Genomic DNA, 24,260 nt, shown 5'->3' on the forward strand with positions numbered 1-24,260 from the left:
AAATACCCCGAAACCTCTAGATGGAAGGCCCACCTCAGTCCGACTCCGACTCCGACCTTAGGAAACAAGTCCGATTGATGTCCGGCAACAGCGCTGAACCCACTCACTTAGGCCTACCTCATCAAAAACTTAGATGAAACCAACATCCGTAGTTCCAGCTAGAGGACGACGACAACAAATCGACCACAGGCACAGGAGCGACGGTGTTGAATTAGCCCTGGATGGGAACCATGGTACGGTCGAGGACTTTAATAGCCTAAGCCGTCGGGGGGAGACGAGATTGATGAGGTGGATGGAACTAGTCTCGATACGGGCAAAAGAGGGAAAAACTGCCTGGACTACTCCTTGGAGCCTGTCCAGGGGACGACGTTTCGGGGTTAGGGCGGGTAAAAGTACTATACTGGAACTACTGGCCCTATCTCCCGCTAATCCATGGTTCCAACGTGTGGCGGCCGGTTGGTCGGTCGGTCGGCGGTCGGAGTCGCACTCATAAGAGTGTACAGTACGTCCTGTACACAGTTGTACACACAGTGTTGGAAGTCTGTCTGCAGGTTGTTGTTGCTGAGTGTGCCCCCCCCCCCCCCCCCATTGCAGTGAAAACAGCCTCATTGACCAACCGGCCACGGTGTCTCCGTAGCCTGGGTCTGTCTTTGTTCGAGTCCGATATTACGCGAGCCTAGCGTCTGTTAGTGTCGAGCTAGATTTGCGCGATTGTCTGGCCATCTATTCCCATCTATTCCGGCAATGTAATACAAGCTTTGCTTCGAGTGAAAGGAACAATGAATCGATTGTGCGTGCTGTGCGAGTCTCCTACAATCTGCTCTCCTTGCTTCCGCATGGACCTGCCACGCGGGAGCGCTGAGGCTCTATAGCCCTCCCATGTGCTCGATGCGAGCTGCAGAAACACAAGCTCGAAACCAGATAGAACAAATGCCAACGCAACAACCTCACCAGAAGGTAACCCCAAAACAAGAACAATGGCCATGGCAAGTAAAGAGACAAACATGAAGGCAGATGACCTCCTTGCAACAAACATATAGATATAAACAAAATCCACCCAGAATGTGATGTGCTAGTATCGACTGTTACCTCCCAAGAAATCATACAGGCGTGTCAAGAAATATGGCGGTGATGCTTGCGGTCAACGCAGGGCTTGACTGATTCCACAACCTGTGCAGCGGTTGAGTCTTCTCCCACTGCTGGTCAAGGAATACCGATGCTGATGGCCGTTCGTAGCGATGAATCATCCGGTGAAAAACAAAACCACGAATGCGGTCCTGGAACCCTCTACGAAGCGTTGCATTTTCGCTTCTTCAGAGGGCATCCGTCTAGCTTGTGTCTAACACAGTGTCAATATCTGAGCATGTCGAGTTTACTGGCACGGAAAGTTGTCAGCATACCTATTAAGCGTATCCTGTCGGCTGTAGTTCTGCCCGCACTGGTCGCAGTAGAATTTACGCTCCTGAACATGGGCCTGCGACTGTCAGAAACTCGATCTCTTAAATCAAGTATTGCCACTTACGCTCTGCACATGTCTCCGAAGATCAGTGTTCCGCCCATATGCCTTTCCACAGATGTCACATGGGAAAGACTTCCTCTGCCTAGGGTCATGCCTCTTCTCGTGCTCTCGGCAATTAGAGCGTCGAGTGAATCGAAATCCGCACACACTGCACATCAGGCCACTCGCAGATGGTATCTTCAGCTCTTCACCAGGAGTCCTGACCACCTCCTCGATCCACCTTGAGATTGCTTCGGAGGGGATTGGTCCGGGTGCGCTTTCTTGGTCGGCATTAAACGCAGCTGAGTTACTGACACTATCGATGTGAGGCCACTGCAGCCCAGAGTCTGTGCCGCTTAGAGGCATAGGTGCCATCTGGGAAAGTGCAGAAGGTGCGTCGGAAGCTGAATTTCCGTGCACAGAGGGTCCCTGTAACCCATCCGAATCCTTTTTCATGGTATAGTCTACTGGCATATTTGGACACTCAGAAGTCGGCGTGCGAGGCCATACAAATGGCCGGTCTTCCGGCGCAATTTCGTGGTGACCCTCAGTCTCCGTAGTCGAACCATAACTCAACGACGAACTTAACGTTTGTGAACTGTAGAAACTTGACGGAGAGGGAGCAGCCTCCATGACACCGCCAAGCGGTTCATAGATGGCTGTCGAAGAGAAGAGCCTGTATTCCGGAGGGGGTTGGAGGAAGTTTTCGGGACTGAAAGTTGTATTCAACCAAGCGTTGGCTGACAAGGTAGGAGGTGCTGGGTGCGGATATAGTTCGGTCTCCGACGCAGTACTTTCCATGCCGAAGTGTGATATGCCCAAGCCAGCCAGCTGTTGAGTGTTCTGCATATCGAAGGAAGTCGCATACATAGAGGACGCATAAGCTGAAGTGGCATCTAGGATCGGGTGGTCATCCGACGCCGAGCTAGCAAAGGGCGAAGGTGTCGGGTATGAAATAGGCGTGAAGTTCATTGTTGATGAAGAAGCAGCCAAGAGTATTGAAAAAGGTGACGAGTGATGATGAAGACACGGACAAGAAGTTTATAAACAAAATGGGAAGACAGGTCGAAGATATTATATCTTTCACGGCGTCTTGATCAAAGTCAAGGACGATCAACAAGTGACTGAACAATGCAGGAGATGTCACTGGGCCGTGACAGCGAGAATAATTATATAAAAAAATTTTAGGAGTCAAAGTGACTCGGTAGCAACGCTGCTGTGCGATCGCAATAGTGGCGCACGATAAACAGCGGCTGAAAGCAATGACGACTAGATTGCCATATGACAATTGGAGTACAGCATCCGCCGCATGGGGCACAGAAGAGTGAGATAGAAGCAAGAAGACCAACGCCCCGTCAGGCAAGGCAGACTTGAGGAGACATCGTTGCATGGGCGAGGAGGGACTTCACGCGAAGGGGGTGTGCAAGGCCTAGCTGGGTAGGGCCGAACCAAGTGGACTGCAGCCTCTGGTCTGCAGCATCCATATAGGCGCGACAATTAGATATTATGCACAATAAATTAGCGCCGGATGGATGTGATCAGGCCAAGTTGCCAGTCACCTCTTTTACCCTGGGCTAAAAAGAACAAAATATAAGAGGTGTGGGTGGGGAAGAGTAATGCATGAAGCGATTGACATCGGAAAACACCGTCCTGAGGTGTGGTAGTTTGTCTAAAAGGAATCGACGGTAATGAGGACCCGACACGCACTTGACAGCGGATAGAGGGGAAGAGGAGCACAAACGGCAGCCGGCGGCGCTTGAGCCAGAGGAGGGGGAAAAAGAGGGAAACGGAATCAACCCCAGTCGATAGACGGGGGGAAGGGAAGGGAGAGGGGGGAAAGAGGTAGGATGGCCTGTTCCACCCAGGACTGCTGGAGAACGACGAGCATCAGCAGCGCCTGCATCATAATTATTGAATGGGACCGCTGGTTTCCCCAATAGCAAGACTGGTCGAGCGCGATTTTCTTTTTCTTTTTCTTTTTTCTTTTCGTCTGATTCATTCTCAGTCTTCTTGCTGTGGATGAAAAAGGAATAGCTGGGACCCGACAGTCTGGTACCTTGCTTGGCAACGCAACAGTGCGTGTCGCCAGGTATGATTGACAAACACTGCCCCATGGCTGAGGAAACGAGAGGACAGGAATCAAAATCCAGAATCACCGTCGCGTAGTATAGTACTGTTGGTGACAAGAGCGTGGCCAGGGTGTTGTTAGGGGGTATGATTTTGAGTGAAAATTCATGTTGAAGGCTGGCTTATCTTCGTTGATGAAGAAGTTCAGTTTAGCGGAGAGAGAGAAGATTGAGGAGGGAAGAATAGAAGGGGAGAGGAAAGGAGGGGGGGGGAAAGGTTGAGTAGGCCCCGGCCCCGGGGGGTCCCAAAGTTACCCGTGACCCCGTACGGGTACAGTTTTGGGGGCGTATGAACCAGGGCAATGAGGGGCATCCGGCCCTAATCCCGGGCCATCCTCCAACCAACATTGGAACTGGGAAAAATGGCATGGTCCCATTACTATTGTAATCCCTGGCCTGAGTATGTTTGTTTCTAAATTGAGTAGAAACTTGTGGAAAATTGCATCAATTCTTAGCCCATTGCAACTAATGCAAAGACTTACAAGAACAATCTCTGCATTTACCTAAAAAGTGCCATGTTGACATTTTATTGTAGTGCTAACTCTCCTAAGCAATGGAAGGCATGTGGAGGTCTAGAGGTCTCTTATCATACAGTGCATGGACCAAAGCAGCATCGACAGCGAGGCCAAGGGATCGGGAAATGCAAGAACGCACCAGTGTGAGGGTGTCACACAGACATCTGGGCCGCGCAAAGAACAAAAGGGAATTGATCAACTATGTACAATCATATTCAGGAAGTAGGAAGTGTATCTAGTTAGTGAGACAATAATGCAAAAACGCTCAACCATCTAAGCAATACACCAAATCTTTCCGTGCAAGTGAGGCTTCGAAGTTCAAAAACGTAACCCATTTTCGAGTTGGTCGCTGGCCGGTGCTCGCGCTAAAGCTTAGGCTCTGAAGCCGGCCCTGCGGCGAGTGCGTGTGCCTAACAGGCCTACGGCACAATCGTCTCCATATTCTAGTCTAGCCCCTCGCCAGCTGGAAAGAGCTGACTTAGCGTTCGTTAATGGGCTCGATGGAGAAAGGCCACGGTTGTAGCCACTCGTTCCACTTGAACCCGCAATCTCTCTATTTCATCGACCATATCCGGAATGTCAACCGATCCAGCCTGTCCTGAAAATGACCCGCGTATCTCCGAGTGAGAGCGCTCCTTGGATCTTGTAGGTCTGGAGAACTGCCCCTCACTTGCGGAGCTCTGCAGCGGGGCATGGTGCGTGGAGAGAGGGAAGCCCGCTTGGAAAGACGAGATCGGGCGACTGCTCCCTCCTGTCGTGGCTGTTGGTGGAAACTGACTATTTCGCCGCGAAACATAGCGGCGGCTAGCTTCATAGGCCCAGATCAGCGCAACAAACGGTAGGTGGGTTGCTCGGAGCAACACGATGCGGACTCGGCGAATATGCTCTGCAGATAGGAAGAGCCTCATGGGCCGGATACAGAGAAGAGGGATGAGGTTCTATAGCGGAGCAGATCTCGATGTTAGCGACTCGTCCTCTGGTGCAAGTTCAAGTGATCACCATGGACTGACCAGAGGAGGCATAAAGTAGGTCAACCTTCGCGAATTACTGCTTTCCAAGACGTAGATCGACAACCTGGTTCTAGCGTCAGCTATTTTCGCCTTTTTTTTTTCTTGCATGTCGCCTAGATAGAACGCTCACTGAAAGAGGTACTCTTCTCTCGCATGAGCCATGACCTGAAAGATAGAGTCAATGCCGATTAGCAGTTGACAAATTAGGAAGTGCGCAAATCAGCCACCGTGCGCGATGGACAGACATACCCCCTCTAGACTCATGCTCATAAGGCTGACCAACGACGAGAGCAACAATAAATTGGTCATGGAGACAAATATTAACCTGCACGCGAATGTCCATTAGCCACTATTTCCGGGCTATAATTGGGGTGTGATGGGGTCCGTAGTCGTTCGCATCGATGCCGAGAAGGTCGGGTGTGAGGCTTGACGTGCTCAAGTTGCATCCTATTGGCGGCCCGGCAACACCGGCGCTCATCAACGGGCCTTCAGAGCATTGAGTCCATGGCCCTATGATGTCTGATGTTGGCATCGCCACCTTCAGATGCACCTGAGCGAGAACAGAACTGGAACTGAGATCAAGGATAGACAGGGTAAAGCGACAGGGAAACGCCAAACGTGATCACAGGCGTATGCGACCGGCACGTCCCATGGCATCTGTGGCGCAGTACGGAGCAGGTGTAGTACAGCAACAGCAAAAGGGAACAACACACATCAAACCGTAGCCGAAGATCGGGGAAATCTAAGAATTAGCGCGTCAGTAAAACTTCACTCGAGAGCCAATCGATTCCGACGATCCTTGTCATCTTCCAATCAAGATTGCATGGCGCCCGTCTAGTGCATGAGACTTACATCGTGAGCGATGTCCTGTTTCCAATCATTTCAGCCACCGTCAGTCTTGCAGAAATTCGAGCATCCAAGAGACAAGGGACAACCCACGAAGCCCAGCACGTTCGACCTGCCTCGCACTGTTAGCTCCAGGGAAGCGTCTTCGTTAACCAAGGAATTTCACCGCCATACCCAAAGAACACCTTCACCAAAATCCAGGACATTTGCCTGAGAGAGAGGCGGTCACGGGCGAGCATGGTAAACGTGGTCAAGAACCCTGCAGGAACATCCCCCGCTGCATTGGCATCAGGCTTTCTCGAATGCGTCATTTGGGGTTACCCACCTAGGTACAGCACTACGATCACAGGGATAAATCGGAAGAACGCTTTGGTCTAGAACGACTTGTATCAGCTTCCTCGCCACCTGCAACTACGGGGCAGCCGGGTAATTGCACCATCTCCTTGAGAACCGGGATCTATGCATGGAAGTCAGCCCAGTCTCCTCACACGTAGACATAATCCGCAGGCATGGCATACCAAACTTCCAAAATAGGAATTTAAGCTCACCAGGGAGCAGATCCTGTTCAGCTCCCATGTGTCAGAGTCTGCTGAAACACGTATCACCTTGCTGGCACAAGGGCGCTCCGGACTCACCGAGGAACTAGAAACAAAGCCTCCAAGGACAGGATATCGAAAGATAGGTCAGTGATGTAATCACTCTTCTTCGCCAGACCAATAACCCCTATTGGTATTCCCAGTGTAATTAGTCAATGGAGAACATGCAAATGCCCCTGCCAGAAACCTGGTTGCACAGAGACTGTGCTCAGCTGAGAATAATGGGCACTGTGACGAGGCAGATTTCTGATCTTCGAGCGTGACTCACTTATGATCATGAAGGCAAGACCGGTACCGATAATGGCTATGTTCCAGACACTCCAGAAGTCCATCTGGTAGAAGACCATCCCCGCATCAGTCATGCCGCTGAATTCGTCGTAGGCAAAAGCAGCAATCCAGATGTACATCAATGTTTCGAAGATACCTATGCCGGTGGACTTTCTCTCCACCAAAACAGCATAGTAAAGAAATAGGAAGGAGACGAAGAATGCAGCCTCAAATGCTTTGCGATATACCGGGACCCTCAAGCGGGAGTATGGATCCGCGGTCCTGTATGGTGTGTCTCTTAGCAACCTGCGAGATGCTCTCCCGTTTGGAGGAAGGGACTCCTACCTCTTGTTGAAGAACTGTGGTTTCTTGGTGGAATGAACACTGAGCGAATCCCAGAAGACAATCTCCCCATTCCAAATATTGTCAATTACCTTTTGAACGACTTTCTGACTCAGGAACTTCTTTGCTTCTGCGATGGCTGCTATCTCCAGGGCGCTGAGTCCGAAAAACATGGAGTACTTCATAAGCTCATACGCGTCCGCAGAGGAAATGTTACTCCCAGAGTTTGCTATATCCGACGCGCTGCCTGCGCGCCTCTTTCCGCCGAAAAATCGGTACAGCGAAGAAGATGAGTGCAGAAGGAGGGATGTTCTTTCTCCTTCCCGCTGGAAACTTTGCTCGTCGCCTGCGGATGTGAAACCCGATGCGCCTCTCTCCGCTTGGGTGAGACTGATGGAGGCATACACGGGGCTAGGCAACTCCTCTAGCAAGTATTCAATAGTCTCGCGCTGATTGATGTGACAGAGAAATTGCCATGCTACGTATTCGCATGCATAGCCGCGGCCTTCGTTTAGACCCCAGTCATTCTCGGCTGCATTGTTGAACTCCCACTTCAGGATCCTGCAGCGGGTCAGCCCAGAGGTTCATGCAGCTACATGCATGAGAAGCTTACATCAGTGCAGAGATGATACATGGATTGTGCGAATTCTCTGCTAATGAGTACAGCAGTAACCTAAGCTTCTGTCCGCAAGGTGAGAATCTTAATTCCTCGAAAGAATATGAGACCTCGGAGATCGCTTGTATCATATAGCTAATTGACAGTAGCCAGTCAGCCTGGCTAGTACTAACGGATTGCAGGAGCAAGAAATTACTTTTGAAGTTTGCGTACGACCTCGATGAGGGGCTCATTGTCATCAACGATAGGAACCTCAATGTGGTCTTGATCGACCAGCGGAAGTGACGCCATGGAGGACTCCATCCCGAAAGAAGCCATCAGTCGAGTAAAGTAGGCTCGTGGCCCTCAAGACTGTACGACCTGACTATAACTAGCGTTAGTGAATACCCTTGTTGTAAAAAGGAAGCGGGAAACAGCAACCGTGAATACAAGAAAGCTAACACGTCAAAGTAACGAGAAGAAAAGGGATAGAAGAGAACGAGGACAGAGGGTAAATTCAATAACCCAATACAGTCTTGTGTTCTTTTCCGCTTGGGGATTTTATTTTATTTTTTTTTGTGCAGGTGCTAGTTTCTCGAAGGGTCTGCGAACGATTTGTCGGTGAACAACTCTTCAGGGATGCATGTCAACCTTACCGGGAGCCAGGTACTGAATGGCACCGATAGTACTGTATTTGAAGAGGTAGTATTTCTGGCATGAGTGCTCGTCAGCAGGAGAAGCAGAGAAATTATTGAAGAAGAAGATAAAAAGCAGGGCTTCTCACTTAGAATGCTGGACTATTGTCCATAGTGTTGGGTGAGTTTGTCTGAGCAGTTGTTGGCGACCGTTCTAAATAAGTGTCAGGGTATCTGAGGTGTTCCCGGAAGGATGGCGAGAGTCTCAGTATGGCGGCATGATTGGCTCATTCGGGGCCATGAATCCGCCGGCGAAACAAGCTCTACGGGACGCCATTGCAGCCACATCCCATCCGTGCCCAATGATAAAAGCATTACATGAGTTGGTGACTTCTAGTTCGTCAGAGATGTACAGCTGATCGAGCCTCACCTCTGTAGAGATGTTGGTCTGCTCGATCAAAGGTTATCTCAGTTCCGCAGCCGACGGATTGATCATCAGTTCGTAGGAGGGATTCTCAAAGCGATAAAATGTTTCAGTTCTATTCCTGAAAAAGAAAAAGTCACTTTAACAATAACGACAGCTTCATTGAAGAGCCAGCCGCATGAAAGGAAGCACCATAAGTAGGGATGGATGGATGAGACTAAGGTACGGTGCTCTGTACTCTGTAGATAATAATCTATCTCGATTACAGCCTACAGCCGAAGCGAAGCCGCTTCACCGCTTTCCTTTGAATCATGTGACCAACATGGGAGCTCCAACCGTGTCGGGCGCGGCTTCATTCAACTTATCCACCCCATGACATGACCCAGACCCAACCCAACTAACCCGCCATTCTTTCTGGCCTGGCTCTCTCTTTCAGCCAAAGCATCTAACCCCTACCTTTTAACTATTCGCTTTTGAGTCATCTCTAGCAACCTTGATGTGACAGGCCAAATCTTGCTCTGCCATATTTGGGAGATGAAGGCGCATCAACATCATGGGCCAAGGCTATTCACTCACCACCCTGTCCGCGGGTTCGGCGGGGATCGATGTCCCCGAACTATCGGACCTGGCGTATGAGAAGTCCATGGGTGGTGGCAGGTTCATGAAAAGCATCCGGGCCAGACAACACAATGGCCTCGTTTTCGTAAAGGTTATAATGAAGCCTTATCCCAGTATGAAGCTGGAGCCATATATCAAAGCTATTTTTCGTAAGTCCCGATAGTTCCGATCAGCTGCATTGCATGTGCACTGGTGCTAACACCGGCGGTAGGGGAGCGCAGGCTGTTGGCCGACGTACCCAATGCTTTGAGTTATCAGAGGATACTCGAGACCAGCACCGGTGGTTATCTCGTTCGGCAATACATCCATAGCTCTCTTTATGACCGGATGAGGTATGTTTGCTGAAGATCTGTCACGATGGTATGAGTATGTTCACTGACCACAGTGCACAGTACCCGTCCATTTCCCGAGGAGATTGAGAAGAAGTGGATTGCCTTTCAACTCCTTTGTGCGTTGAGGGATTGCCATTCGCTCGACGTGTTCCATGGTGATATCAAAACCGAGAATGTTCTGGTCACGTCTTGGAATTGGCTCTACCTCTCTGACTTTTCGTCCTCGTTCAAACCCACGTTTCTTCCGGAGGACAATCCGGCGGACTTCTCATTTTATTTTGACACGTCCGGTCGTCGGACCTGCTACTTGGCACCTGAAAGGTTTCTCGAAGCCGGCGAGGAACCTGGAAGCCGGCATGTCAACTGGGCTATGGACATCTTCAGTGCTGGCTGCGTCATTGCTGAACTTTTTCTAGAGGCTCCTATCTTCACATTGAGTCAGATTTACAAGTACCGGAAAGGTGAATATAGCCCAGAACATAGCCAGTTGATCAAAATTGAGGACCCGGAGATCCGTGCCTTGATTCTCCACATGATCCAGCTCGAGCCTGAGTCTAGATATTCCGCGGAAGAGTACCTGAATTTCTGGAAGAACAAGGCGTTCCCCGAATACTTCTACAGCTTTTTACATCAATACATGTCTCTAATGACGGATCCATCGTCGGGTAGGGCACAGGTAGAAGCAGGATCTACCAGTCGAGGAGAGGCTGATGACCGCATTGAAAGAGTCTACCTTGACTTCGATAAAATATCCTACTTTCTTGGTGCCTCACCAACAACTACTAAAGATGGATCAAACCGCAACCGCCCCAAGCTCACCGGCGATACTTTTCCCGTGGAACTAGACCTTCCTCACTACGGGCTTACGACTACAAAGTCCCAGCCACAAGGAGATGACGGAGTGCTGATATTCCTGGCTCTCGTTGTCTCCAACCTGCGTAATACGTCGAAATCATCCGCCAGGATCAAGGCTTGTGACATTCTGCTTGCCTTCGCTGAGAGACTCTCGGATGAGGCCAAATTGGACAGAATCCTCCCATATATTATGATACTTCTGAACGACCGCACGGATAGAGTCAAGGTAGCTGCCATTCGTGCCCTCGCTCAGCTGCTGGAAATGGTTCAGGTCGTGTCACCGGTCAATGCCTACCTGTTCTCAGAGTATATCTTCCCGAGGTTGCAACCGTTCGTGCCCAGTACCAGTTTCAATCCGAGCCGACTGGTGCGAGCGGCATACGCATCATGTATTGCGTCGCTTGCCCACTCATCCTTGAGATTTTTGGACATGATTCAAGCCCTGCGCTCTGATACGCGACTTCCAGCTCTGATACCAGTTGGATCAGAGCCCAGGTGGACAGAAGATGCGACCTACCACAACCTTTACGACGTTGCAAGGGTTGATCTCCTTGAATACTTCGAAGCACATACTAAAGCCATGTTAACTGATAGCGACGCATCAGTCCGTCGTGCCTTCTTGGGTTCCGTATCAGAGCTTTGCGTGTTCTTCGGCAACCTCAAGACCAATGAGGTGATTCTGAGTCATTTGAATACTTATCTCAACGACAGGGATTGGATTTTGAAATGTGCTTTTTTCGAGGCAGTGATTGGGGTTGCAGCTTACGTCGGCACTACTAGCTTGGAGCAGTACATTTTGCCGCTAATGGTACAGTCGATGACTGATCCTGAGGAGTTCGTCGTCGAAAGGGTACTCAGGTCGTTGGCAGCAATGGCTGGTCTTGGGCTTTTCCAACGCTCGACAACTTGGGAGCTGATCCATATTGTAGTCCGATTCCTGGTGCACCCGAACGCCTGGATTCGTGAGGCTGCTGTCCAATTCATCATCGCGCCAACCAAGTTTCTTTCCGTGGCAGATAAATACTCTATCTTGACTCCGCTTGTTCAGCCGTTCTTGAAAGTCAAGATTGTTAATTTCACCGAGGGTGAGCTGCTTGACGCTCTCAAGCGACCACTCTCGAGAAATGTGTATGAACTTGCATTTGTCTGGGCTTCAAATGTCGAAAAGGGCCTTTTTTGGAAGGCAACATCCCGTGAAGCGAGTTTTGCGTTCCTGGGAACAGATAGTACCATCCCTAGATGGGGTCAAAAGAGTTCGAGCCTGTCGATGAGTACGCAACCGAGGAATGAGGAGGATGAACAGTGGCTCGCGCGACTGAGGAACATTGGAATGGGCCAGGAGGACGAATCAAAATTCCTCGCACTTAAGGAGTTCATCTGGAGGGTCATCGCCCGCCAGTCGAAGGACAACGTAACGGGGAATTCGCCTTTGAATAGCGTCATCGCTTTGACTCAGTATGGAGTCACGCCACAGACTGTCTTCTTTGACAAAACACAAAATACCCGGCCTCGCACAAACTCCCTCGGGAATACGGAGAATGCTAAGGCTGAAGACCGAAGACCACATACAATCACCGATGCCTTGCTCGATGCCTCAACGTCTATTGACAACAGACCTGAATCCCGCCGGAAACATCTTCGTTCGAGGAGCCAGCTAACGGACCATTTGACAATCCCACGCCCAATCGCTGTGAACAATATCAGGTCTGAGAATTCTCCCGTCCCATCACCAATTGCGACCTCGCCTGGAGCCGCTGGGCCTGCCTCGCCACCCAGTTCGGATGCTGAACGAAGAATATCAGGCGGTCGCGAGAGTCCGGGACAAGATAGCTCATCCACCCCCACTGATGCGGAGAATCCTACTATCAGAAGGTTGGCTAGTGGGGTACAGAGAAAGCCGAGCGCTATGAGCTTGCTCAATCGTAGGGATTTTGCCAAAGCATATGCCGAAACGGGGACAAGCCCCGCCAATGCCTTTGGCAAAGTCGATTCTCCTTCGCAACGCGAAGATGAACAAGCAGTTGCTTCTCCCACGCTCCCTGTAAGGACAGCACTGGAACGTGGCCCGCAGCAGTATCATGCCAATCACTCTTACGCTGGGAACGATCCAGTCGTTCTCCGCCTCCTTGACTCGGTTTTCGCGGAAAACTACCCCACGGACTTCTTCGACCTCGGTCCTTATGTCAAGGAAGTGGATACCAAAAAGCCGATGATGAAGGCCAGCGGACAGGAACCTAGCAAAGTCTGGAAACCCATTGGTGGCCTTGTGACAGTATTTGGGGAGCACAGTGGGCCTGTCAATCGGGTGGTGGTCGCGCCCGACCATGCCTTCTTCGTCACGGCCTCCGATGATGGCACTGCAAAGATCTGGGATACGACCCGCCTTGAGAAGAACCTTACCCCTCGTTCTCGCCAAACGTACCGGCATTCTACCGAAGCGAAGGTCAAGTCATTGGCAGTTGTGGAAAACACTCACACTTTCATCACTGGGGCAAGTGATGGTAGTATCCATGCGGTCAAAGTTGACTATCACAACGCCAATGGGAACGTTCGCTACGGGAAACTTCAGCTCGTGCGCGAGTATCAATTGCCCCCGACCGAGGATGGCACCGTCGAGTATGCTGTGTGGATGGAGCACTTCCGCGTCGAAGCACAGTCGACGCTCCTAATTGCCACCAACACATGCCGCGTTCTGGCCCTCGATATGAAGACCATGCTCCCAGTCTATTCTCTGCAGAACCCCGTGCATCACGGAATACCGACCACGTTCTGCTGTGATCGCAAGCACACCTGGCTCTTGATGGGCACGACGCACGGCATCCTCGATCTCTGGGACCTGCGGTTCCGAGTGCGATTGAAGGCCTGGGGCCTTTCCGGCTCAGGTGCTATCTACCGGCTTCAGGTCCACCCAACCAAGGGACGTGGGCGCTGGGTTTGTGTGTCTGGCAGTGGTGCGCACGGTAACGAGATCGTCGTCTGGGACATTGAGAAAGTCCGGTGCCGCGAGGTATATCGTGCCGATTCACTGGGGTTGAGCGCCTCCGGCCCCAACGGGGTGCCACCCGACAACCGGCCCAGGCCAACTTACCTGGGTGCCCGAGAATATGAAGCCTGGCATGTGGAAGGCGACCGACCGGAAGGCATGCTCGGCCGATTCGCGATGGAAGGACTGGCCTCGGGCCCCGCCGACCACCCCTCGGGGCCGTCCCCGTCCAGCGCCCCCGCCGGCATCTGTGCCTTTGCCGTGGGGTATGACTCCCCCGACGACGGTCGCGACAGTAGCACTCGGTGCGGGTTCATTGTCTCGGGCGGCTGCGACCGCAAGATCCGCTTCTGGGATCTCGCACGCCCGGATCTGTCGACGGTAGTCAGCGGCCTCGACATCGTTTCCACAGACGGCGGGGCCATGCAGAAACCACGCTACGAGCTCTCCCAGCCCGGTCCGTCCCTGATGATGACAACAGAGCATATCCCGAATGGCACCTCTGCCTCGTCCACCGGCGCCACGGGCAGCGGTAACAAGGGCGGGAGTGGCAGTGCCGGGAGCAAGAAGGGCAGCAGCAGCGGGCGACTTCCGCGAAGCACGGTGATCAGTCTCCAGCAGCAGCAACTCCTGAAAAGCCACCTGGACTTTATTCAGGATGTCGCCGTGCTGCGGGCGCCATACGGGATGGTCGTGAGTGTCGATCGGGCGGGGATGGTGTATGTGTTTCAGTGAGCGAAGCTCACAAGCGGGTAACTTTGCCTAGTATAGGCAATTAGGTAGGTAGGTAGTCTTATAAGAATCAAACCCCCCATTAATCAGTCTCCTGTAAACCAACCAATCACCTCCAGTACAGTAAACAGCGCTACATACACATCGTGACAAAAGCACTTAGATAGATATCAAGCCTACGCAGAATTACCTCTCAAAACCCATCCCTGATAAGCTATCTAACCCCCAGCCTCCCCCCACCATCATCTCAACGGTCGAAATCATATAATTATCTACTATAAGGCAAGGATAGGGTGGGCTGGGAAATTGACAGCGCAGGTCCGAGCGGCGTGGTGAAACTGCGTGCGTGCGTGCGTGCGCGGGGCCCTGGCCTACTGTCCTCTCATCTCAGACAGGAGAAAAAAGGTCCCTTCCTTGCCTTATATCTAAACGTACAGTACCTTGGACTCGGGAACGTTAGTATGTATTGTATGTACAGTACTTACGGTAGTCTAGCTCTGTGCGGGAGGATTTGGACGTTACTTTAACTATGCGGAGTAGTCTACCGTACATACACCGGGATTATAGGACTATTGGGACCAGGTTGCTGAAACACACTATCCGGGGAGTTAATTGCAGGGGCGTGGCTCCTGCTGCCGCGGAATGTGGTTGATGGACGAACAAGGGGTTTGGTTCTTTGACTGTGGTTGTGTTGGGTTTATGTGGAAGGGTTTCTATGATAATTGACTTAGGATATTGGGAGAGGGGGTAAATAGTGGACTGCTTGGTGGAGAGATATACTCTGTACCTCTGTACTGTACAGTGTGAAGGTTGCAGTGGCTAATTGCATATAGTATGTTGATGGTAATTTCTTACTCTGGGTAGGTAGGTATGACAGCCACCCAGCTAAGGCGCGATCAAGAAGGTGGCTTTCTCTACTGTCATTCCTTTGAAGTACTGTACAGGCTGCAATAGTGGCGGGGGGATGTGAGTGAAATTGGTTAAGGGCTATTAGGGCCCAGGTGCTGTACTGTGCGTATAGTCTTGTGAGATGTGCAAGGCTCTGTGAAGGGAGGGTACATTTGTGCAACCCTGGGCCCTACCCTGTCCCAAGGGCTCGGGATCGGGGTCCTTGAGCTTTGATATCGTATCCCATGTAAGAAGTATAGCAGGCTAGTTTGTTTATTTGTATGTGGAGGGATATTGTGAATAGGATCGTTTATTTGTGGGAGAGCGCTTGTTCCACAGCGATTGTTCCGGAGAAACATATAATCAGACATAGTACGGTCCATTCGGTCAAGGAGCATCAAATTAAAGGCACGTCAATATTATCTATCTTATGATCGCGGTCGCCATTCCAATTAACTACATAGCCAAGTGGTACGTACAGTGCAAAAGTGCTGCACCGGCAAGGTTCCAGATTATACACCAGGGTTTGTTTCAAAGTGCCCGGGGGACGGCGAGAGCATGATGCGAGCGAGTTTCAGTCAGGGCTGATTGGGGGGACGGGGGAAAAAGGGAAAAGTTCATTTCGGGTGATCTTAGGTGAGCTCCATCTTTATGGCGGGACCTGGAGTTTATGCGGATTGCGGAATTGCAACCGGGTGGGATTTTGTTCTCGTAATCGTGATTCGCGGTTTGTATATTTGTGACCGTGGGTGGAGCTCAACGCAAGGAGAGATCTTCGCTGGGGCTTCTAGAAAAGGAGTGTGGCCGGAAAATGTGACAGAAGAAAGAGCTGTTCTGGTGTCTTAGGTTTAGTTCAGTTTAGTTGACAATTCAATTTACTTTGTATGTGCCAAGGGGACTCTTCTCTGTAGTGAGACAGCAATTCTGTAGTTATGTTGGCGCATGGGATAAATCTTGACAGACATCGGTATCCGTGGCAGAGGATCGCGAATCCCAAGGGTCGATTTCGAGGGCGGGAATCGAGAGAGGGGGAGATTCTTCCCGCTCACGAACCATGGATCACTGAGATGAAGGCCTCTCTTTCTCTAACACTCTTCGCTCTCCAGTCTGGACTCTCTGCCATCTGCTGGGTCGGATCGCTTCGTTTGACCCATTCGTAGTTTTTCACCCCCGCTGTCGTCGCTAGAGTATTTTGTAGAAGAACCGAGATTGCGGTGTGTTTGTGTGTGTGTTTGTGTGTGTGTGTGTGTGTGTGGTTTCGCGAAGATCGAGGTTGCCTCTCGTTGCCTCATTTCTATTCAGGTACTGTTGAGACCTATCTTCTAGAGGCAAAAGATCACTCGGCCACTGTGGTTCTTGACTTCAGTATTTATCCTACATTCTTCAGATCGGATGATCATATCAATCTGCGGTGTCCAGCGGATTATCGCGGGCGAACCGTTCGATCCCTCAATCATGACCCTGCGATCGCTGTCACCATCTGCATGCACACGGTCCTTCGATCCGATAGTGGGTTGCTTCAACGTCAACTCGCTGACAGGTAACTGTTCCATACGCATCTCAGAGCTGTCAGTTGCAGCTGCGCCAGCTCTTTTACCGAGTCCGGTGGTCTGGATGTGACTGACTCGAACGGTGGAGCCGGTAGACCCAGCGGCCGGCAAGCGAGACGAAACTGCCGCTGGCGGTCCATCTGCACGGGTGGCGATGGCGCTGTTCTCGCCAAAATCCTCACTTCAGCATGTCTGCTTGCTGCCAAAGTGGCGGGTGCGTTGCAATGCGCCCTTACCAAAGTTAAGGTCAAAATTGTCGTTTTTGGTGCATGGAAGTTGCCCATGCAGTTCTCTGCTGACCAATGCGGCTGGCTACTCTAACCTGTAAAATGGGTCTGAGGGCGAACTGCTGCAAACCACGAAAGGAAATGACGATCATCCTCTGGCCCAGACAGGGATGGCTGATCGATCGTCTATCTACTCCGTACAGGAATGGACTTTGACAGCCTGCCTCCGAATTGTGTGCATCTGATTAGCTGTCGTATGCGAGCTGCCAGATGATATGTCGCGATCTCGACCGATCATCTCTGCTGTTGGATGCCTACCCGTATAGTACACACAGCAGAGGAAGACAGGCTGACAGAAGACGAGAAATCACCCGTCAATGGAAACAGGCACCGAAGCTACAAGAGTTCCCCTGATAAGCAAGCCCTCATTGGCGTGGGACCGACGGGACCCCCTCCCACCCCCTCTTTTGACCTCCCTGACAGAGACGGGAAAGGGGCATCGCTGTTCCTGACCTTGGTGCATCCGGTGTCGACCTGACCATTCTGGTCATGTCTTGTCGAGTGGATACTGCGAAAATGCTGGTTATGATCTTCCTCACAGGACCAGTGTGGCTTAGGTTTTTGAGTTTGACTGGCTCTTCTTCAATATTCCGGCTGTTGGTTTGCCTCATCGTCCCAATGGTTTCTCTCCGGAAAGGCCCCATTGTCGCGTGGTTGAGACTTTCGGGCCGACGATACCTGGGGTTCTCTTGTTGGCTGATTCTCATACCAATGGAATCGCATTTCAGACTATAAACTGACCTGATTTCCTGTGCGATCCAGGATTCGTCAGGCAAGTCAGAGTAACCGGTCGAGGGATCTCTCCGCGCAACCAAGCTATAAGCTTCTCCTCTCCCCGCACGGGCGCAAGGAACGGCCACCAGCGTGCAGCCTCGTCCAGAATTCAATTCGGCGGAGAATCGGGCAAGAGGAAGATGTATGCTTGTAGAACTTTCATCTTGCCTATTGCGTATTGCACATCACACTAGCAGAGCTGTAGTCCCTGCTGCGAAGATGCAATTGACCCGACCAGAACAAGACTGAAAGGAAGCACGAGGAAGTGGAGATGAGAAAAATTAGTGCCACGGAACTAAAGAGCTTTAGAGCTTTAGTGGATTGGCATACCCACCGGCGCAGGAACAGGACCGGCTTTTCCACTTTCCGCAACCCCCTTTCATACTACTACGAGTACGGAGTATCAGGGTCAGGAATAGGATTGACAAAGCTTGCGCTTCTTCTGACTTTCGAGAGTTTCTCTCTCTCTCTTACGCTCCAGTTAATTTATTTTTCTTTCTTCCATTTTTCTTTTTTTAAACCTTCTCTAACGGCCTTCCACCCGTCTTCATCCCCTCTCTCCCTCTCTTCTTACCTCTTTTTTTTCTCACCTCTTCCTCCCTCCCTCCCTCCCTCCTCTCTCTTCCCCTCACCCGAGGATCAGGTCTATTCCGTGTCAACACCACCGCCACCACCACCGCCAACCGACCCAACCCCCAGGGGATAGAGGCAAGAGAAACCTTGCCTCGAGTCCACTCAATTAAATACATACATACACACATGTATGATCTTTGAGAGACGTGCTGTATCACCTACCTGGGAAATGTCCATCAATTGAGTGTGTGTGAGCAGTAGCTGTGACCGAATTGTCCGATCTCTCTTTATCATTTTTATCATTATCACCAATCGCCTGTTTCGCCCCTGCTCGGTTGTTGTCTTTCCTTCGGCTTCATTTTTATCCCGACTGCTAGCAGTGCTATCTTCAGCTCGTTCTTGGTCATCTTCTCGACTCCATTGCGAGCTCTCATTCCTTCTCCCCCCCCCCCCCCCACATTAAACTGCTCTGTTTCTCGCATTCCCGTCAGATCTCTCAGAATCCGTGGTTCGAGAGAACTTGCCACACCCAAAAACAGGATCACCCAATCGACCTCGCACATATCCGAGGACCAATTCGTCACTCTGCCGACATAAATACATAAACAATCTCCCCGACCGTCATTATGGGCCCGTCTCTGAGAGACCCTGCGTCTTTCGTCCGCCCATCTACCCGCGATCGACCTTCAACGCGCGACCAAGGAGAAAACTCGCTGGTCGTCCCCAGTCGCACCTCCTCGCTTCACTCCCGCATCACTCAACCAATCCCTTCCCAGATGAACTCGAAACCCGCCGCCCAACGGACCCCCAAGACTCTCACCCATGCCTACATGGTTTGCGGTGTGGGTCGCGAGCCCTCTCAATGGGTTCGCGCCCCCGCCCCCGCCCAAGGCAAGATCGCCCACATGAAGGGGGCCGTCAGTCAGTTTTGGTTGCCTGAGATCCTGGGGAGCAGCCCCCGCTTGGAACAGGATAACGAGATCGCTAAGTCCTTGCATGCGGCGATGAGAGTATGCCATGGCCCCTGTGTTTTGTCAGATGCTGTCAAAACCGAAGCTTGCATGTTGCTGACATGATCTAGGCTTGTTTTCCCCACGATGTCGAAATTTGCACCGGCAAGACCCAGCCTCACTGTGTGCACCATGCATTTGTTCTTCAACAAGATTCCTCTCACACACTCTATGGAATTGCTTTGCGGGTTTGGTCTCGCGCCGACGATAAACGCGCCGAAACTATCCGGGAGTTACGGAAGAAGACTGAACAGGATTTCTATGACAACCCAGAGGAGACCTACTGGATTCCCTACTGCCTGAGCTTCCTTTCTCGCTACCCTCTGTACGACCTTCTAGGTGACTACCTGCGTGGCATGTGGATCCATTGGAATAAGGCGACCAACTTGTTCCATGCTGAAGAGGTCTCGCGCATCCTAAGCTTCCCCGCCCCCCGCCTCAACGACCTGGTTCGTATCGACATGAAGGACTATGCGCTTTGCTACCAATTTCCCTCGTCTCCCACGGGCTTCCAAAACTTCTCCATGTGGCCCTTGTTCACCTGTCTATCCATTCCCAACATCGTTGGCGTCATTGAGGCTGCTGTCTCACCCACCCGCCGGATTATCTTCGTCAGCCACTACCCGGCTATGCTCACCATGGCCGCTGAGACTATCCGGTACTGTGTTCGCATCTACGAATGGAGCGGTCTCTACGTGCCTATGGTTCATGCCCGTCATGTTAAGGACTTGGTCCAGGAACCCGGCCCGTACATTCTCGGTATCACCGCTGAGTGCCGGTCTCTTTTCAACGCTCCTTCAGATGCCTTGGTCATCGACCTCGACCGGAATTTCGTCTTGACTTCGAGCCCACCTAGCGTCCTGAGTCCCGGTCAGCGCACGAAGTTCATCAACCGATTGACTCAGGCTCTCAATGGTGATGTCTCGCCGTCCGGGGTGCCCAACCATCTCCGCTCCGCCTACGCAGGTGGTAAGCTCATCCCCGCTGGTCAGATCATTGTCATGCGAGGGGAGGTGGAAAGTGTTCAGGATCCCTCCTGGTGGAACCAAGATGCGATCATGGGTGTCATGGATCATGTGTGCGAGAAACTGGTTAGTATCCCTCCTTTTCACTTTAAGTTTGTGCATACTAAACAGTTGATCAGGGACGCAACACTGGCATGAAGGCTATCTTTGGTGGCTCAGTCAAGAAGCCCTTGATGACCAAGGTCTCCATGAGACATCTGAACGAGATTGTCCGCGAGAGAAACCAATACTCTCGCGATGCTATGGAGGCCTGGCAAGATTTCATTAACCTGAAGGGCCGTATGGACACGGAATTGACCAAGGTCACTAAGCGCAACAACTTCTTGGTTGAGGAGCTGGAGACTTGGAAGCAACAGGTATGTCATTGCAAGGATTTTCCGGTTGTGAACAGCGTTCTAACTTCGTGCAGTTCCTCAAGTTCCAGGCCTTCGCCGAACAGCTGACCAAGGAGACCTCTGAGCTCAAGGTCAAGATTGAGAATCACAAGCGCGAAAACCGTCGTCTCACTGGTCTCATTGACCAGCAGAAGGATGATGTGGCTCGTCTCACACTGCGCCTGTCCGGCACAGAGAAGCAGCGCGACGATGCACTTGAGGCGTTGGTTCTGCAACAAGAGATCGCGGAAGAATTGGAGCGTGAGCGGAAGCGTAACCAAAAGGAGCTCGCTTCATTGCAGCACAGCAACGCGTCTCTAGCTCGGCAGCGTGATGATGCGCAGCGGGTGGTCCTGCACCTCCGCAGCCTTATCAATGGCCAGACCCACCACATGGAGCATATCGTTCGCTCGATTGGCAGCTCTGCCGAACTGTCCGGGCTCGCTGAAAAGGAGACCTTTGAGGAGACCAAGGAGGACGAGATCGAGACCCCTAAGGAACCTGCCAGCTCGCGCTCGTTTGCTACGGAGCCCGTAAAGGCTCCTAGCAGCGAGCCGAGCTCGGATTTGGAGCAGCATCTCCTGAACATCGGTAAAGGGCACGATCGTCTCGCTCGTTTAAGTATAACTGATGTTGCAGATCGCTACCTGCGCGACAAGACCGATGCCATTTCGGACATTATCCGCAGCATCAGCGAGCAGTGCGCCGCCGCTGTGGAGGGTCTGCAACTGGCACAGGACGCGGAGGAGGATGACATCGATGACCATGGTCGGACAACTCCGTCCGGTAACCGCCTGATGCCCAGAACACACGATGGACTCTTGACTCCTGCGGGTAGCGAGATGGGGGACGGTGACAACAACTCGTTGCACCCGAACGACCGCCATTCTAGCGTCCCTCCAACGCCGGACCTAGTCCACAACCGGTCAAGCACTTCGATGTCAATGATCAGTAGCTCGACGTTCCCGGAGAGGTCGAGTCAGCAGTATGGGGTCAGTGAGATTCCTACCCGGATAGTCGAGGGCAACGATGAACGTGCCCATGAGACGGCAGGCTTTGACGAGCACTCGGAACCTGGCACTCTGTCGAAGCAGGCGAGCGAAGACCTCATGCAATCCAGCACTTCCAGATTGGTTATGTAATCGTGCATTGTCTCTGCGATTCCCTGCTCCAACGATCCGTGACATGACATCTGCTCTTATACTGTCCCAACTGATTCAGAGCGAATTAGCCACGTTTTGGCCTTTTCTTTTTTCTCCTTGCTTTTAATCTTTTTCTTGGGGACCTCATGGTATTGGCTCCACTTGATCCAGTTAGGACATATGTCCCATGATTTTCTGCACAGGTGTTGATCTCTTTTCTTCTGGAAGATTTTTCTTGGACTCATGCCATTGCTTTCTTGGCCTTTTATTCTTGGGGCCCCTTGATGTCTTGGGTTGCTGTCTCTTTCCTTTGCCGGTTCTATACCACTTTCCATTCTTGGGATCTATCGCTATCTCCCGCCTTGTAGTAGATCACCTTGGCACTCTGTAACGGGGCCGACCCTTCATTCGCTCGATTTTCCTATTGTGTCACCTTTGTGTTTCCCATTTGTGTATATGTCCAATTCTCTGGAGAAGGCTGCTTGAAGCTGCCACGTGGAGTCCGTTATATATGGATCAGCCGTGCCTTTTTACCGTGCAGCTAGTGCTGTACGAAATCATCTCACATTAATTGAACGGTTTTTTAAAAGTACTTATCACAACCAACCACCCATTCCAATGTCTTCCGTAGAGCACTGTACCAAACCGTGCGTTCTGTCGTTAGGCCAATTTCCCTGGCACGAACGGGTGTCCAGCACTCAGTCCGCCACAAACCGCCCAGGCCTGCCCGTTGACGTAGCTGGCCTCATCACTGCCCAAGAACAGGGCGACGCGCGCGACCTCGTCGGCGATGGCCCCGCGCTGCAAGGGGTTCAGCTGGCCAAGCTTGCGCTGGGTGCCGCGGGCGCGCGCGGCGTCGAACATCTGCTGCGTCATGCCCGTCTCGATCAAGCCGGGGCAGATGGCGTTGACGCGGATGCCCGTCCCCGTCAGCTGGAAGGCGGCCGTCTGCGCGATGCTGACCACCGCCGCCTTGGAGGCCGAGTAATCCGTCGAGCCCCCGTTCGACCGCAGGCCCGCCACCGAGGCCGTGCAGATGATCGAGCCCCCGGGGTAGGGCTTGGCGACGGACGTCTGTTGCATCGCCGTGGAGGCATACTTGACGGCCAGAAACACCCTACCAGAGGAAATGTGTCAGTGTCAGTGTCAGTTATTCTCTCAACGCTTCTCATGCCAGTCTGCCACTCCGCCAATTTTGGGAAAGGGGTTGGGAAACCCACCCCACTGTATTCACCCGCAGCGTCTCCGCAAACTCCTCCGCCGTGATCCGCGCCAGCAGCTTCTGCTGCCCCACGACCCCCGCGTTCGCGAAGAAGATGTCTAGCCGGCCGTGCGCGCGCAGTGCCTCCTCCACCACCGCCTGCACGGCGCTTTCCTCGGCCGCGTCGAACCGCCGCACGTACACCTTTGTGGCCGGGTACAGGGACTCGATCTCCCGCTGGTGCGTCGCTAGGTGCGTGTCGACAAAGTCGCACAGGTAGACCGCTGCCGCGCCGTTGTGGGCGTATTGGTGCGCCGTGGCGCGGCCGATGCCGGTGGGGGAGTTGGCGCCTATTTGGGGGTTAGATTGGAGTTTGGTTTAGGGTGTCTATGGGGGAGATGGTGCGCTCTCTGTGTTGGTGTGGTGATGCTACTGCTGCTGCTGGGGGGTGGTTTGGGCGGACGGGGAGGGATGGGTGGGTTAGGTGTTTGGTAGTATACAACCATGCATGTTGTATAGATGGGCACTTACCGGTGACGATAGCGACTTTGTCCTTTACCCGACTATAACTAAATCGTTAGTTGAATGTTTGACCGTATCACAGTCAAGTGCACTAACGGTCCCACGGAGTCAGGGGCAATGGATCGGATTCGGGGAATATCCTCGAAGGTCCCGGCGTCGGGGATGCCTTCGACCAGCTGCTGGCTGAGAGCTTGGAGACGGCGTTTGGCGTTGCCGGACATGGTTCTGATGTGATTGTTTTTCGAAAGTAAAGAAGATGAAAGATAAATTCGTGTGAAGGTTGAGCTTACTATCCCACAATTTCAGGTATAGGGTCAATTAAGATACGAGAAAGGGGGCGTCTCCTCCGTCTTATACTCCAAATTGTCCCCGCGGCAGTTCCGCTTACATTTTGCGGAGAACCGAGGCTGGGACGGAGCTGGTCAGGTGACTCTGATCGTCGACTTATGTCAGCAGTCACATGGGTTGCTGCGGCCACACGTCATGGCCGGGCAGAAATGCCATTCCGCTTTGGAATGCTGCTGCTTCTGCTGCTGCTGC

The 24,260-nt window shown here is 52.1% G+C and overlaps 8 protein-coding genes across 8 annotated transcripts; 2 read left to right on the forward strand and 6 right to left on the reverse strand.

Annotated features, from left to right (window-relative positions):
• Positions 1-1,161: 1,161 nt before the first annotated feature.
• On the reverse strand, positions 1,162-2,938 carry BO82DRAFT_46381 (putative C2H2 finger domain protein (Ezf)). Its single transcript, XM_025641222.1, has 3 exons — positions 1,523-2,938; positions 1,401-1,474; positions 1,162-1,339 (listed from the first exon to the last, which is right to left on the reverse strand). Exons 1-3 carry the CDS (start codon positions 2,468-2,470, stop codon positions 1,288-1,290), a joined length of 1,074 nt encoding a protein of 357 aa, XP_025493327.1. The 5' UTR covers positions 2,471-2,938; the 3' UTR covers positions 1,162-1,287.
• BO82DRAFT_46378 (uncharacterized protein) lies at positions 2,772-3,831 on the reverse strand. Its single transcript, XM_025641221.1, has one exon. It carries the CDS (start codon positions 3,610-3,612, stop codon positions 3,073-3,075), a length of 540 nt encoding a protein of 179 aa, XP_025493328.1. The 5' UTR covers positions 3,613-3,831; the 3' UTR covers positions 2,772-3,072.
• A 671-nt stretch (positions 3,832-4,502) lies between these two features.
• On the reverse strand, positions 4,503-5,614 carry BO82DRAFT_46387 (uncharacterized protein). Its single transcript, XM_025641223.1, has 4 exons — positions 5,399-5,614; positions 5,280-5,314; positions 5,150-5,213; positions 4,503-5,077 (listed from the first exon to the last, which is right to left on the reverse strand). Exons 1-4 carry the CDS (start codon positions 5,456-5,458, stop codon positions 4,628-4,630), a joined length of 609 nt encoding a protein of 202 aa, XP_025493329.1. The 5' UTR covers positions 5,459-5,614; the 3' UTR covers positions 4,503-4,627.
• Positions 5,615-6,111: 497 nt separating this feature from the next.
• Positions 6,112-6,357, reverse strand: BO82DRAFT_353130 (uncharacterized protein). Its single transcript, XM_025634885.1, has one exon. It carries the CDS (start codon positions 6,304-6,306, stop codon positions 6,121-6,123), a length of 186 nt encoding a protein of 61 aa, XP_025493330.1. The 5' UTR covers positions 6,307-6,357; the 3' UTR covers positions 6,112-6,120.
• Positions 6,358-6,626: 269 nt separating this feature from the next.
• Positions 6,627-8,107, reverse strand: BO82DRAFT_280117 (uncharacterized protein; the record flags this gene model as incomplete). Its single annotated transcript, XM_025631289.1, has 5 exons — positions 6,627-6,718; positions 6,860-7,140; positions 7,204-7,761; positions 7,814-7,951; positions 8,013-8,107. The coding sequence occupies 5 exons, from the start codon at positions 8,105-8,107 to the stop codon at positions 6,627-6,629; spliced, it is 1,164 nt and encodes a 387-aa protein (XP_025493331.1).
• Positions 8,108-9,235: 1,128 nt separating this feature from the next.
• BO82DRAFT_431168 (ubiquitin-binding serine/threonine protein kinase VPS15) lies at positions 9,236-14,453 on the forward strand. The gene is made up of 3 exons (XM_025640678.1): positions 9,236-9,621; positions 9,684-9,804; positions 9,865-14,453. Exons 1-3 carry the CDS (start codon positions 9,408-9,410, stop codon positions 14,375-14,377), a joined length of 4,848 nt encoding a protein of 1,615 aa, XP_025493332.1. The 5' UTR covers positions 9,236-9,407; the 3' UTR covers positions 14,378-14,453.
• Positions 14,454-19,072: 4,619 nt separating this feature from the next.
• BO82DRAFT_363638 (DENN (AEX-3) domain protein) lies at positions 19,073-21,997 on the forward strand (the record flags this gene model as incomplete). The annotated part of the gene is made up of 4 exons (XM_025636910.1): positions 19,073-19,456; positions 19,528-20,547; positions 20,601-20,837; positions 20,891-21,997. 4 exons carry the CDS (start codon positions 19,073-19,075, stop codon positions 21,995-21,997), a joined length of 2,748 nt encoding a protein of 915 aa, XP_025493333.1.
• Positions 21,998-22,496: 499 nt separating this feature from the next.
• BO82DRAFT_307291 (SDR family NAD(P)-dependent oxidoreductase) lies at positions 22,497-24,065 on the reverse strand. The gene is made up of 4 exons (XM_025632277.1): positions 23,817-24,065; positions 23,730-23,761; positions 23,218-23,548; positions 22,497-23,114 (listed from the first exon to the last, which is right to left on the reverse strand). Exons 1-4 carry the CDS (start codon positions 23,939-23,941, stop codon positions 22,658-22,660), a joined length of 945 nt encoding a protein of 314 aa, XP_025493334.1. The 5' UTR covers positions 23,942-24,065; the 3' UTR covers positions 22,497-22,657.
• Positions 24,066-24,260: the final 195 nt, after the last annotated feature.

This window comes from Aspergillus uvarum (genome assembly GCF_003184745.1).
Source record: "Aspergillus uvarum CBS 121591 unplaced genomic scaffold BO82scaffold_18, whole genome shotgun sequence".
NCBI classification, from domain to species: Eukaryota; Fungi; Ascomycota; class Eurotiomycetes; order Eurotiales; family Aspergillaceae; genus Aspergillus; species Aspergillus uvarum.

What these genes read in the sequence shown, in the direction of transcription:
- BO82DRAFT_46381 (XM_025641222.1), bottom strand. Translation starts at nt 2,470, where the DNA reads ATGAACTTCACGCCTATTTCATACCCGACACCTTCGCCCTTTGCTAGC. An exon ending in TTCGGAGACATGTGCAGAGC is followed by an intron (nt 1,475 to 1,522) that starts GTAAGTGGCAAT and finishes TGACAGTCGCAG; the next exon opens with GCCCATGTTCAGGAGCGTAA. An exon ending in CGACAGGATACGCTTAATAG is followed by an intron (nt 1,340 to 1,400) that starts GTATGCTGACAA and finishes ACACTGTGTTAG; the next exon opens with ACACAAGCTAGACGGATGCC.
- BO82DRAFT_46387 (XM_025641223.1), bottom strand. Translation starts at nt 5,458, where the DNA reads ATGACCAATTTATTGTTGCTCTCGTCGTTGGTCAGCCTTATGAGCATG. An exon ending in TGAGCATGAGTCTAGAGGGG is followed by an intron (nt 5,315 to 5,398) that starts GTATGTCTGTCC and finishes TCTATCTTTCAG; the next exon opens with GTCATGGCTCATGCGAGAGA. An exon ending in CCTACTTTATGCCTCCTCTG is followed by an intron (nt 5,078 to 5,149) that starts GTCAGTCCATGG and finishes GCTCCGCTATAG; the next exon opens with AACCTCATCCCTCTTCTCTG.
- BO82DRAFT_46378 (XM_025641221.1), bottom strand. Translation starts at nt 3,612, where the DNA reads ATGGGGCAGTGTTTGTCAATCATACCTGGCGACACGCACTGTTGCGTT.
- BO82DRAFT_353130 (XM_025634885.1), bottom strand. Translation starts at nt 6,306, where the DNA reads ATGACGCATTCGAGAAAGCCTGATGCCAATGCAGCGGGGGATGTTCCT.
- BO82DRAFT_307291 (XM_025632277.1), bottom strand. Translation starts at nt 23,941, where the DNA reads ATGTCCGGCAACGCCAAACGCCGTCTCCAAGCTCTCAGCCAGCAGCTG. An exon ending in CAAAGTCGCTATCGTCACCG is followed by an intron (nt 23,549 to 23,729) that starts GTAAGTGCCCAT and finishes ACCCCCAAATAG; the next exon opens with GCGCCAACTCCCCCACCGGC. An exon ending in CTGCGGGTGAATACAGTGGG is followed by an intron (nt 23,115 to 23,217) that starts GTGGGTTTCCCA and finishes TTCCTCTGGTAG; the next exon opens with GGTGTTTCTGGCCGTCAAGT.
- BO82DRAFT_431168 (XM_025640678.1), top strand. Translation starts at nt 9,408, where the DNA reads ATGGGCCAAGGCTATTCACTCACCACCCTGTCCGCGGGTTCGGCGGGG. An exon ending in ATATATCAAAGCTATTTTTC is followed by an intron (nt 9,622 to 9,683) that starts GTAAGTCCCGAT and finishes CACCGGCGGTAG; the next exon opens with GGGAGCGCAGGCTGTTGGCC. An exon ending in TCTCTTTATGACCGGATGAG is followed by an intron (nt 9,805 to 9,864) that starts GTATGTTTGCTG and finishes CACAGTGCACAG; the next exon opens with TACCCGTCCATTTCCCGAGG.